Below are 15,184 nucleotides of genomic sequence, written 5' to 3'. Positions count from 1 at the left end.
CCGTTCGTGCTAAAAATTTAATCTAAATCCTAATTTCTAAAACCTAATTTCTATACCCTAATAGCTAAGCCCTAATTTTCAACCCTTAATTTCTAAACTGTAATTTTTAAACCTTAAAAAACAAACTAATAATCAAAACATTAATTGCCATGAATGTTATCATTTGTTGTTTCGAGCATTTTTCCGCCAAACTAATAACATTCATCACGAAGTGTTTTTTAAATCTTTATATTTTCATGTGATTTTGATGCCTAAAAAAAATTAAAAAAATATGATAGTAAATTACTTCCCACCACTTCCTCCCTAAAAAGTGTTTACCTTTTGATTAAAACAATATATATATATACATAAATACATATATATATATATATATATATATATATATATATATATATATATATATATATATATATGATCCAGTGAGAATTTTTTTAGTGTAAGAACTCTAGGAACTTAAAAATAACTAAAATTCGAACAAAAAAGGACACGGACGAGCAAAAAAGGGACACGGACGAACAAAAATCACGGTAGTCGAACAAAAAAAACGGAAGAACGAATTTTTTTTGTTTGAATTACCAAAATGTTGAACACATTTTTGTTCGACTACCAGGTTTTTTGTTCGACTACCGCTGTGTTCTACATTTTTTGTTCGACTATCAAAAATGTAGAACACATTTTGTTCGACTATCACATTTTTTGTTCGACTATAACCTTTTTTGTTCGGAGGCTTTTTTTTGTTCGTCCTTCCCATTGTTTGCTCGACTTCCACTTTTTTTGTTCGCTCGTGTCTCATTTTTCTCAAATTTTCCCTTTTTTGATCGAATTTCAGTGTATTTTTGAGTTCTCAGGGTTCTCACACCAAAAAAATTCTCATTTGATCCCTCTAATATATATATATATATATATATATATATATATATATATATATATACACACTAGGTTTTTGAGCCTGTACGTTGCACGGGTGTGTAAAAATCCGTGCAAATAAGTGTAATTTTCAGTTAATTTCGACATGTAATTAACGATACTAAGAATGTAAAGTATAAGAATTATTTAAGAGTCTGTAGTGTTGACAAATATTAAAAATTCTTTTGAGTTTAAGAACCCGTAGTGTTGATTTTTGAGCTAGTGCGTTTAATATTTTTAAGTGATATACGACGTAAAAGTTATATTATTTTACAAATATATATATATATATTTTTAAAGTTTAACTTACGAGTTTAATTTTATAAAAGTTGTTAGTCATTTCAACAAAATAATGGTCGGGGGAGTTGTCATGTATAATTAATATTATAATAGTTATATTTGCGTTTTCATGTAAAAAACCGTGCAAAAAATGTAATTTACAGTTTTTATTTGTATGTAAATAGCGATATTAAAAAAATAGAAAAATTATAAGAATTAAGAGCCCGTGGTGTTGACAAATTTTAAAAATTCTTTTGAGTTTAAGAGCCCGTAATATTGACAAATTGTAAAAGTTTTTTTTGTATTTAAGAGCCCGTGATGTTGACCAATTTTAAAAGTGATTTTGAATGGTGTTAGTAACTTAATGTCTACAATTTTTTTCTCACTATTAATATCATTTTAATTATATATAAATATATACTACGTAATATTTAGTGAAAATATGAGTACATTGAAAATTTGTCGTGGAACGTAACATTAGTAAAGTTTAAGTTATATTATTTTAGAATTATTATATACAAGTATTTTTTTAATAAAAGTGTAACTCGTGAGTTTAATTTTGGAAAAATTGTTAGTCATTTCAGCAAAATAATGGTACTCGGGGTAGTCGTGATGTATAATTAATATTATAATAGTTATATTTGTGTGATTATAGATTTTTTAAGGACTTAAACTGTAAATTCAAATCACTTCAATTTTTATTGTTAAAAATAAATGCTCTGTTGGTAGTGCATCAAAGTTCCGTGGCGCATACAATTTAATGCATTTAGTTCGTAAAATTATTTCTAGTTGAACGGTGATGGCGATAAAACCTAACTCGAAGCGAACAGAAAAATAAAACCCTTAAAAAAAGTTAGCGGGTTTTGTTTCCGTACATATTAATTTTGATATGTCTAATGCTCCGTATATCATAATATTAATTTTATAGATATATATACCAAAAATAATACTTTGTAAATAGATTAGATATAGATAATACTCCGTATATGTTCCGTATAGATTTTTGGTAATTTTTGTTATGATATAGATAATACTCCATTGATATGCTCCGTATATTAAGTATTATTATTATATTATTATTAGTTAGATTTTATATTTTATTTTATTTTATATAATAATAATAATTGTAATATATATATAATAATAATAATTGTAAATAATATATATAATCTATACATATAACCTATAAATATAACAATCCATAAATAACTTTCAACCACAATTAAGAATAACTTTTTCGTTTATATATATATATATATATATATATATATATATATATATATATATATATATATATATATATATATATATATATATATATATATATATATATATATATATCGTTCATTATAACATCTCATTAATTTTCGATTAATTAAAATGTATTTTGCATAAATCTATAGAAATTTCTTTCGTAAAGGCAAAATCGTGTCTAGGCAAACGAATTGATAAAGAATTCAACACTTCGAAACAGTGTGATGACCATTGTCAGCATCAGGAGCGTGCACCCAAAGGTTTACTAAATTTTAGTATTTGTCAATGCTTCCTGTTCAACTGCCGGGGCACACAGAAGTTCGATGAAAACAAACCGGAAGAGCTTGCCATTGACACGAGTAAAGATGAGAATATGTCACATCCGCCAGATAATGGCATCCCACCACATCATTAAATAACAGAATTGATGTTTAACATGTCTTATCTTACTTATACAGTTATACGTAAACATTTTATACCATGTGTATTCATTTTTATATATCACTCCATGCATAAGTGATTTACTAGACATTAATCTCATTCCACCACATCATTAAGAATGACATTCTTTTATGTAAGAAATTTAAGGAAAGATACAAGACGGTAATCGATTTAGAAGCCTTCATGTATCCTCATTATATTTGGGAACACTACTAGAAAAATCACTTTTAGGGACGACATTTTTTGGGAATTTGGGACGACATGTCGTCTCGGATAACTTTTGGGGACGACATGTCGTCCCCTTTAAGTCGTCCCGGATACGCCATCGCTAAAACTCTTTTGAGACGACAGCCAATTCTTTGGAGACGACAGTGGGCCCCACGTTGACTTTCTGTTGTCAGACGAATGGATCAATTCCAGACGACCTTTAGGGACGACATGTCGTCCCTAAAGAAATAATATTAAAATAATAATATAAATTTTATTTATTAAAATAAAATAAAATAAAAATATGATGGGGACAACCTTTAGGGACGACAAATCGTCCCTAAAAGGGTACTGTAATTTTTTTGGCGGTTTTGATTCTGCTGTACGTACCAGCCGTAAAACGAGCCAATTCAATATAATCTAAACCTGCTGTACGACGCAACAAAATAACACAACCATAACATTAACACAATCATAACATTAATAACAAACATGTCTCGAAAGTTAACAAAGTTTACAAACGTTTCCACATCCAAAATAACAAATCCGAGTTTACGTACACAACCATAACATTAAATATTATCCGAGTAGCAAACAAGTCCAACGACAAACTTACCGGTCATCTTCTTCTTCTTCTTGGTCGTTTTCATCTACACCGTCTTCTATAGATCTATAGTTCAACACAAATGAACTTTGTAAATTTCCACTTTGACAAGTCATAAATTTCCAACAACAAAAAAGGAAGCTTAAAAGAAGAGTGCAATAGCCCTTCTCCAAATGACTAATGTGTGGAATCAAACAATAAAAAATATATATTAACCTTATGATGTATGAATGTTTTGTGAGCATCTGAGTTGCAAAAATATGGTTAAGCAATGATGCTAAATAAGCTTACAAAACAACTTCTGATGAAATCTAAACACAAATAATTAGAAATAAATATCTTTATTAACACAAAAGGTTACATAGATTAACCGAAATATCTTAATTACAAGCAAACATCACAACATTTGTGGATAGACAGACACACACACACACACATATCAATATCCCATGGGTTGCAATGGAAGGTAATAAGTAGCATTAAAAGATATGAGAACTATAGTTCAGACAAAAAAAAAAAAGATTTGTCAATGCTTTGGAGAAAGAAAAAAATCCGAGTTTACCCCAACCACACATTTTAACCAATTATCCAATCCTCTGGGTATTGTGTCAACCAAGAAATAAAGCTAGACCTATGAAAACACACATATATGTAAATAACTAAAGTGGGGAAACATAATTTACCATTCAGTCGAGAACCTTTCTCCTTTATATCTTTGTATTGGCGCAAAATTGAAAGTGACGAAATACGTGTGGGGGGCAGCACAAGTAGGATCGGAACCACAACACCATGACTGCCACAAAAAAATTATTGGGTGAATAAACAGATTTGGACCGCATATATGATAAAGAAAAGTAAGAAAAACATACCAGTTGTTACCAACCACTATAATATAACGGCTAAGTTCCTCTTCTTGTTTCAAACTTTCAAATCTAACAAATTGCAATTTTAAGGTGCACTAACATTGTGTACTCCTTTGTGTAAAACTAAAATCAGAAAGTAAACAAAACACATAATTAAAGATATATATATATATATATATATATATATATATATATATATATATATATATATATATATATATATATACACACACATATATAATATAACCGAGATACATAATTCAATTACAACAGCGAACAAGAAGCCGAGGCCAAAACCTATGAGGGACGAACAATCATACATACTTATACTTATACTTATTCTTATAAACATACTTTCATACATACTTATATACTTATACTTATATATTTATACTTATACTTATATACATACTTATACTTATAAATACTTATACTTATATACATAAGTATATTTATACGTATATACATAACTACATAAGTATACTTATATACATACTTATACTTATATACATACTTTTACACATACTTATTAATATCAACAGTTTTTATTACATACTTATACTTATTAACAGTTTTTAGCTTTAAAAATAACTTAAACAAAGCTTAAACAACATGTTCTTGATAATTTCATAACAAAAACTACAACTTTTATAACAAAATTCGGATTTAATCAACAAAAATTTCAGGAAATCATCAAACAACAGTAAAATAACAATTAAAGCATAAAAATCATTTACCTAAACATAATCAAACACAACAATCTTCCAAAACACAACCACAATTTCGGATTTAAAGCAACCCAAAACACCATACTTTTAATTTAAAAAATAAATGAAGAACATACCCTTTTAGTGTTTAAATATGCAAGAAATGGTTGGAATTGTGTTGTTGAACCTGAAATCGCTGCAATTAAAATCGATATTAAACAAACCCAAAACACTAAACTTCAATTTTGAAAGAAAAAAAATGAAGAACATAATTGTTAGTGATTAAAGATGGAAGAAATGCTTTAATTTGGTGTTGTTTGTACCTGAAATCGCTGCAAAATCGCCGGAGCTTCGTTGTTTTTAAGAGAGGAGGCGGTGTAAAATGAGGAAAGTGGTCAATCTATCTGCTTTTTGCAGGTCAGGTTATTGTCGTCCCCTGATTAGATTGGAGGGAAAAATTTCGGGGCCTCCCTTTTTTTGCGAATTTTTTGAATTTTTTAACATATATAATTATTATTAAACATATATGCTTATTATTTAATATATATATTTATTATTTAACATATATGTTTATTAATTTTACTTTTTAAAATATTTATAAACTTAATATTTTATAAATTTTTTACTTATATACAGTATTTATTTATATTTACTTATATAAATATTTATTATTTAAAACTCTATTTATAATTATTAATTTTATATATTTATTATTTAACATATATAATTATTAATTTAACTTTTTAAATTTTTTATAAACTTAATATTTTATAGAATTTTTACTTATGAAAATATTTATTTATATTAAATTTATACTTATTTATATAAATATTTACTTACATAAATATTTATTTATATAAAAGTGATATTTATTTATATAAAATCATTAAAAATTTATTCTTTATAATAAGTCGTTATACTTTTATTATATTACGCCGTTATATCATATATATATATATATATATATATATATACATACATATTTACGTATATAAAAATGTCGTTTAGACATATCGTCATGATAAACCCTAATTTTCTTTGGGCGGGAACTCTTTGGCCAGAAACATTTGGTGGGAACTCACCTTCTATTTATACCCAATTTTCTTCCTTCTATTTACACATTCAAAAATCACAACAATATGCATGCTCATAGGTTCTATTGTCGTTGTCGATCTTGTGGTTCAAATTTAGTTATTAAAACTTGCACGAATGATGATAGCCCGTATTGTCGACGATATTTTGGTTGCGACAGTTTATTTAGGGCAATTGATGGAGTCTCCTCGTTGTAGAAACCGAAGGGATTGGATCGATCCAGTCTGGAGCGATAGGGCGCTTCAAGTGATATCAACATTGTTAATTTTCAAGAGAGCTTTAAAATGTTCACTCCAGAACGCAGAACGTCAAGCAAAAAAGTTGAAACTCATGTTAATCTGTAGTTAAACCATAAACTCTAAACAAACCCTAATTACACCCTAATTAATCCCTAAACTCTAAACAAACCCTAATTAAACCCTAATTAATCCCTCAACCCTAAAAAAAACCATAATTAAACCCTAGTTAAACCATAAACAAACCCTAAACATCGTCACATACCACCGTCATCATCATCATCATCATCATCATCGTCGTCACATCAGAACTTTGGGAGGGAAATTTTGGGCAGAAAACGGATGGTAGCTATTTGACGTTCCATATGAGTTTACTCTTCAAGAATTCGGTGCACGGTTGGGCGTTCTATTTAATGGTATAAATATCTATTATCCCGGTTAAGACCTTCAAGATCTTTCCGAGGGTATCGTACCACATGAAATGACCATACTTATATGCCGTATTTGTGTTCCATACAAGACCATAGTACGTACCGGCATCTTTGACGATTATCTAAAACGTTCAATCGAAACTGCAAAACGTCGAGCAAAAAGGTTGAAACTGATGTTAATTTGTAGCTTGGTAGCATTTGTGTTGTGTTTCATTTTCAAGTAACTGATGCAATTACTTTTGGAAGTAGTGTGTTGTAGTTTGTAGTTTCAGAAGTAATTTCGGTACTCATGTGTTGTCTTTTAGAAGTAACTGATGTATGTTCTTTTGAAAATAATTTCTAGTTAACAAGTATACAACAACAACAAAACCCAATACCACAAAATTGGTGTATTGGGGAGGTGAGATGTAGACAATCCTTCCCCTATCCGAGAATAAAGACAAGTCATTTCTCCACCCAAAGTGGAAACACTCTCAAAAGTAGAGAAAGTCATCCCTCTCCCTATTTGACGGATAGAGAGATTGCTTCCGAGTGGACCTCCGGCCAATATCCATATCTACCATTCAAGTCTCTCTCTCTCTCTCTCTCTCTATATATATATATATATATATATATATATATATATATATATATATATATATATATATATATATATATATATATATATATATATATATATATATATATATATATATATATATATATATATATATATATATATATAATAACACTATGACTCACCCATTAAGGACTAGACCTATTAGTGAAGGTCGATTTGTCAATCTGCAAGATTTTTCAGAGATCGCCCATGAATTCCAAAGGATGGGTTGGCTTCCTTTCCTTTTTCTTGATAAGTTCTTTATTTCTGCATTCGTTCATGAATTTTATTCCAACTTTGAATTCACTAATGAACAATCAGTGAAGTTTCGAATCTATAACTGGCAACACGAGTATACTCTTCAAGAATACAGTGTGCTATTGGGCGTACCATATGATGGTAGAAATATCTATTTTCCCGGTGAAGACCTCGAAGCTCTTCCTCAAGATATTCTAAAATATGAAATGACCATACTCGTGTCTCGTACTGCGATTCCATACAGTAAATATTTCTCATTTGGTCGCTTCCCGAATGAATCAGCTTCGTTATGCAGAAAGAAAACCTCATCTTCAATACGGAGCATTTTTGAACCGTCTATTTACTAGTATTGGGGTGGTTGAAGGTCTCGTCGGATGACATCCGATAACAACGTTACCTATCGACAGGACGTCCTTCATTTCTGAAACATCGACAACATTGAGCTCAGGTTCTGAAAGTTCGTTCACTTGGTCAGATGCTCATAGTCATCCTCGTCATCGTTAGTGTGTTTCATTAATAAGTTTTCAGTAAGTTTGTATGATCTTTATTTTATGTTCGTCGTTGAAATGTGTGTTTTATTCATCTTCCAAAACTAAATAAAGAGAAATGTGATTAGAACGCCAATTCAGGGTTTCTTTTATACTGTTCTACTGATCCTCTGTACAGAAATATGTAGCGGACAATTTCGAAAGACGGTCATCTCCGTAATACAAGACGTCCGTGTGTTCGAACGGAACCATTTCTTTCAAAAAGTATAAAAGGTCCTCTAAACCTACGTCGTGAACGTCGAAACGTAGATTTCGAACTACTCGTATAATCGTAAAGTTTCATTTCATTACAAAATTTACTTCCGTAATACACTTCCAATGAGACAATCAACGGTGAAAAGGTCAACATTTTCGGTGTGTTTGATGTTAGTAATGTTGTTAATAATGAAGTGTATAAATATTAAAAAAAAACTGCCAAAAATGTCGTCCCCGATAGGTTTTAGGTACGACATGTCGTCCCTAAAGATATGGCACCAAAAATTTTCACCTTTTTGGAGCCAAATTTTTTTCACCGACAAAAATTAAAAAATAAAATTTTATTTGGAGACGACATATAGGGACGACATGTCGTCCCTAAACAATTGGCGTGATTTTTTTGCTTTTTGGAGCCAATTTTTGACACGAGAAATAATTAAAATTTAAATTTTCTTTCCGGACGACATGTCATCCCTAAATATCGTCCCTAAAGAATTGGTCAAACTTTTCGCAAAAAGTTGCCCAAGTTTATGTCATTTAGCATTTTTTTGGGGACGACTTTATGTCGTCCCAAATTAGGTCGTCCCTAAAAGTGGTCTTTTTAGTAGTTGAAAGGATTATGGGTGGATTTCTGGATATAGCTAATCTGTCGGTAATCTGTCGCAAAAGTTTTGTTTAGGTATAGATCACCAACGAGTGAGTTACTGTAGTTAATCTGACGTTAAACCGTTGCAACAACATAACAACAACAAATGCCAATACCACATAAGTGGGGTATGGGGAGGTAAGATGTAGACAATTCTTAACCTGGCTATCTGAGAATAAAGACAAGTCATTTCTCCACCCAGAGTAAAACACTCCAAAAGTAGAGAATGTCTTCTCTCTCAATGCTCTATTAATAGAGAGATTGCTTCCGAATGGACCTCTGACCAATAAGTAGGTATTTTTTTAAAAAGGAAAAAAAGTGAGATGCCATGAAAATCGTAGAATCAAATTTCCATTGATTTTAAACTTGTCTGAAGTTCAATTTAGGCTCTAAACGACAATCAAGTCGCCAAAAAATTTCCATGGGTTAAAACGTCACAAATATGTGTTAATTTACTTTTTAAGTGTTCTTTGGAAAGTCATTGTAAAACTGTCGGTAATTAGGGATGGAATTATAAGCCGCCGTAAAGGCCTAGTTAATTCCAGATTTTCTAGTAGTGTAAAATGTATAAGTCCCTAATTCATTACTCGTTTGATTATATTTTTGGACATTTGGTTGTATATAAACTTTGGTTACTATTTGTTTGATTACTTAGAGAGCTCGCAACAATGAAAAGCTTTCTCACCAGAATTAGCCGTCACATCAGTGTCATATTAGTACTTACTCACTAAGACTAGCACACGACTAAACAATACCAATCATAACATATTTCCTCAAATAAATTGGGACTCACTATATTATTTACTTAAAAAGTTACAAGAATTAAAGATAATAGTACAAGTAAGAAGAACACATATCTCCGTGCACAATTCTATGGAAATAAGACATGAAGGAGGGCGAAGGGATGGTGCGCGGCCGAGGACTAGCCCACGGCTAGTTGGTGCCAATGGCGTCCTAACGAGGGCTAGCCAGGGCATGTGAGGGCGACTCACCGTCGTTGGGAGCCCTCTTATATGCTTTGGATGTTTAGTTAATCGTAAGTTAATTCAGTATAAGTTCGTTAATGTTGAAATCAAATTTCTGCATCACTCGTATGAACGGGAATGTCATACGTACGAATGACACCTGTACGGATGAGTGAGACATCTTCACAAACCAATAAAACATCCGTACGAATGTAGATCGGTATATATGGATTACAAGTTTCATTGTTAGGTTAGTCACTTTTGCACAACCATGACCGCATTCTCTGTAATCTACTTGTTCATATTCATCTAGCAAATCTTGGTACTAATTTCCAAGCACAAAAATCTAATCACTAGAATCGAACCCATATTAAAGTATACTTTTTTTTACGGCCAAATAATAAATTATATAAATAAAACGATCCCTAGCAAGATGCTAAGGGATAATTACAAAGGAATAGACAACCATGAGTTCCAATTGGAAACTATATGGCCTATATTTTTACTCCAACAAAGTGAAAAAAGTCTAATAACATCGAATAAACTACTTTTAGAACAAAAGGAATCGTGAAAAACAACGCCGTTTCTAAATCGCCATAAAGCCCATAAAGTAGTAACCGTGACCGCAATTATCCGATTATTTGACGTGGCCGATAATCGAACGCCCCTTAGCCAAACTACAAACGAATCCCATGAAGAAAAGAAAGGCATACCGCAATCGAGCCAAACGTGAATACAATGCCATACATCTTTTTTTTAAAAGCAAGTTTCAACAATGCCATACATCTCGAGCCACATTGCAATCAAAAAACAAATGATCGTGAGTTTCAACTCCATTGTTACAAACGGGACATACAATCGAATCAATATCAAGCGGATAGGTTCCAACGATCAGGAATACAATCTAAACGAAATCGCCATAGAAAAATATTAACTTTAAGCGGGATGAATTTAAACCATACCGTATCAACTTGAAACGAAGGAAGATGATTACGGTCTATTCGTTCCCTAGCTTCTTTCACTGTAAACGAACCATCTTTAGCGATGTTACACGACCAAGAGTCGATCTTATCACTGAGATTCGAAGTCCCTAACAACTCGAGAAGATCCGAAAGCTGCTGTTGGGATCGACCTCCAGCATTATCACGAGTCCAACTGAAATTCCAATTGCCATTATCAACTTTACTAACAATAGATCCATTCGGGACGGAATCTAAATGGTAAAGTCTATTGAAACGAGCCGAAAGGGACGAATTACCAAGCCATAAATCGTCCCAAAAATGAATCGATGAGCCATTACCAACTACCATTTTGAAAATGTCGACCGGTAACAAATTATTTTGGGAACATTTGAAACAACACGTGACTATATTATTCTTCCAAATACTATTGCTTGTAAACGTAGTCTTCTCAAAAATGTTGTCATGTATAGATTCAATGACTTTCCCCCACATGTCGTTCGGTTTTGTCAAGTATCTCCATCTCCACTTGAAAAGAAGAGCTAAATTAAAAGCTTTAAGACTCCCGACATTGAGCCCACCTTTATCAAACGGAGCAAGGATTTTGTCCCACTTAACCCATGTCAATTTTGTGATATTTAAGTATACTAGTTAAAGATTCGGGAATAAACGTGATTCCTTAAGAAAATTTTGTGATAGTAAGATAGAAATGAAGCTTTTATAGTAATGTATAAACACCTTACCATATGCCAATCTAGTCCCATCGAGTATGATTCAGTATAAACTATATAAAATGGCAAGGGTAAATACATTAAAGCATAAAAATATGGAGAGATTAAAGGGTCACTTTTGAAATTCCTACTTTATGGTGTTAGATAAGAGATTATTATTTCAAGAAACCCGTATAATTATCTCTAATAAATTCTTCCAAATAAAAGCTGAAAAAGTACTCCCATACCACGGTACCACCAAATGAAAAATGAGCTATCACGCCTAAAACTTGAGAAACGTTTGACTTTAGATGACTAACACTTATTCGAACTACATATACCCAAGTAAACATTAAACACCTAGTGAACATCAAAATAGAGTGTCAGACACATTTCAAAGTTTTGAATTGAGCAATATAAATTAAACATATTTTTATCAAAGACCAATTGTTAATCGCAACTGAATATTAATCAACAAGAGTGTAGATGCAAATATAAAGTATTCAAAATTTTGTGTTCCGTCCATCCTAAGAAACTTGCAACAGTTTCATAGTTAGGAAGTTTTGAATGTAAATAACTTCTAAATTATAACAACTAACCTTAAATATTAGGATTATGAGAAAGGTGGAAGGTTTTTTCATGTTCGAGCTACCCAAAATGTCGAGTAATCCGATCTCATACTCTTATGTACGCAGCCCAGCAAAATTACTTCATGGTTGTTAGGTTTATATCAATATACTACATGGCTTAAGATAGTAATCACATAAAAAGTTCCTAAAATTACAACAGTTAAAGCCAAAGCCTGATTCCGCGTTTCCGACAGGGGTGTGCATGGTACGGGAAAAAACCGAAAAACCTGAGGACAAGATCGAACCGAACCGGACCGAGGAGTTACACTTCACACAGGAGTTATATTCTTTTCATGTTGTGTCTACTAAACAATCAAATAGCAAGAGTTACACTTTTTTTAACGGTTATTTTGACATCGAATACTCTCATTTGTAACCCACACACGTTAGAAGGAAACTCTTCACACACCATCGCCGCATTGGGTATCCGGTGTGCTTTGAATTGAAACGAGTGGCTTAAGGCATACATATTTATTCACGACAACAGAATCCTTGAGTGTAACGACCCAACCCGTTATCCAGCCGAAAACAGAACATTTTTTTTTTATTACAGAGGGGTGCGCGGCGCGCGACCCCCATTGTGCGCGGCACGCAGAAACTGTCTGTCCGGACTTTCTAACTTGGGCAAAAAGATCTCCCACTTCTCGACACTTTTAGACGAAACGACTTCCACCGCATCTTAATATAAGTAAAACTAAGAGATTTCCACAATAAAAACGAGTTTTACAACACCGGGCCCACAACGACCCGTTTTACGAATTTCGTTCAAAATACAAGTTTCGACCATAAAAGTTTAAATTCCAAACGACATCTAGAACATGGTGTTTGGGGTTAAATACCCAAATCTTGGTCAAACTTCAAAAGCTAAACTTTCAAAAGCGCCCTATCCAAAACAAAGCGGGAGGCCACTAATCCAAACGAATACCTTTTCCATTGTCCACGTCGGAGCCTAAAAAGGTAAACAATGAGAGGGTAAGCTAAAGCTTAGTGAGTAGAATAAATATATACATGCATATACAATTTACCTACACGCATCCACGAACTCATACAATGCATATAATCTCATACCATTTTATATCAAGAGCTAGTATCATCAAAACGTACAACTAGCAACATCATTAGCACAACAATCATAATAATAATTAAATGCTAAACAACAACGAGTATAAACCATGGTTAACCATTAATCACAAGGGAATGACCTCGCGAACAAGTCATCGATGTTCATAACAACCGTTAGCTCCAAAAACGGCTATGGTATGCTAACCCCCGAGGTGTTCCAAAACGGCTATGACATCACCCCCCAAGTGTTCCAAAACGGCTATGACGTCACTTGATCACGTGTGAGTAAGAACCGGCTATTCGGTTAGCACCCAAAATGGCTATGGTATGCTAACCCCGAGGTATCCCAAAACGGCTATGGTATTCCCCCAAAGTGTTCCAAAACGGCTATGACATCACTTAATAACGGCTATTACTCACAACCATCTGCACAAAACGGCTATGTGGATAATTAATACGGGTAAATAAATCATATACATACATACATAAATATTTCACTTACCTTATTGTCTTGGTGAGATTTCTAACAATAACTTGTAGCCTTCAAAGCGAGTCACCTAATACAATTATTGCCCATTAATTCACATAACAAGTTGGACTATCCACCAACTAACCTTACTAGTGCATTTATGACCCAAAGGGGTATTTATGACCCATTTGCACTAGAATTACACAATCAAGGTCAAAATCCATAACTAATCACAAAAAGCTAGCGATTAAGGTTCTAAGACTCCCATCAATACATATCTAGGGTATTTTCATATCCAATTTATCCCACTAGGTCAAACTTACCCATTTGACCCATTTCAAGTCAACCATGAACCCTAATAACCCTTTTTCACTAACAACACAAGTGAGCTAGTGATTAACTAACCATTTAAGACCCATAAGCACCATTTATTAAATTGAAACCCTAAGTTAGTCATTCTTGTGTCCTCATGACTCAATCTTAGCCAAAAACCCCCAAATCACTAATAAATTGGTTTTATGTTCAATTCTAACCCAAACCCTAACCCTTAACGCTAGTTTAAGTAAAGAAATTAAGATTAGGACATACCACCACAATCAAAACATAGCTAGTGGCTAGATGAACAACTTTAATACTTACGGTTTGACCTGAAACAAACTTCTTCTTCCTTGATTTAAGCTTTCTCACACTAAAGCTCTTTCTCTCTCTATAGAATTTGAAGTGGAGAAGATAAGGTTGGTGGTTGTGTTGAATGTGTTTCAACCACCTCAAATCTGGCCATAAGTGACCCTAACCCGGCCTCAAGTGAAAAGACAAGAATGCCCCTCATTTAACTCTATTTTGAAAAGCAAGAATCTGTCGCAGGAACTGTGCACGGCGCGCGCCCTCAACCTTGCGCGGCGCGCCACAGGTCAGATCAGTTTTGAGCTTTTCATTTACACTACACTTCACACACTCTATGTACATCATATTTACTCTTATGTACAATAAATATTCGGGTCTTACAACTCTCCCCTACTTGAATCGGAGCGCGTCCTCGCGATCAAAGCCGCATGACAAGCGGGAAGATACACTAACACAAACTCTTCGGGTTCCCACGTAAACTCGAAACCTTTACTACGACGC

General features: G+C 32.7%; 1 protein-coding gene across 1 annotated transcript; it reads right to left on the bottom strand.

Annotated features, from left to right (window-relative positions):
• Positions 1-10,999: 10,999 nt before the first annotated feature.
• LOC139864476 (uncharacterized) lies at positions 11,000-11,540 on the bottom strand. Its single transcript, XM_071853061.1, has 2 exons — positions 11,193-11,540; positions 11,000-11,134 (listed from the first exon to the last, which is right to left on the bottom strand). The coding sequence occupies exons 1-2, from the start codon at positions 11,538-11,540 to the stop codon at positions 11,000-11,002; spliced, it is 483 nt and encodes a 160-aa protein (XP_071709162.1).
• Between the last annotated feature and the right edge of the window lie 3,644 nt (positions 11,541-15,184).

The sequence above is a fragment of the Rutidosis leptorrhynchoides genome, chromosome 8 (assembly GCF_046630445.1).
Source record: "Rutidosis leptorrhynchoides isolate AG116_Rl617_1_P2 chromosome 8, CSIRO_AGI_Rlap_v1, whole genome shotgun sequence".
In the NCBI taxonomy this organism is placed as follows: Eukaryota; Viridiplantae; Streptophyta; class Magnoliopsida; order Asterales; family Asteraceae; genus Rutidosis; species Rutidosis leptorrhynchoides.
Note: the sequence above shows the minus strand (reverse complement) of the source record. Positions and strands in the feature narration are given on the sequence as shown.

Coding starts and splice junctions, on each gene's coding strand:
- LOC139864476 (XM_071853061.1), bottom strand. CDS start 11,540: ATGGTAGTTGGTAATGGCTCATCGATTCATTTTTGGGACGATTTATGG. Junction 11,135..11,192: donor CTTCGTTTCAAGTTGATACG/GTATGGTTTAAA, acceptor GATTTCGTTTAG/ATTGTATTCCTGATCGTTGG.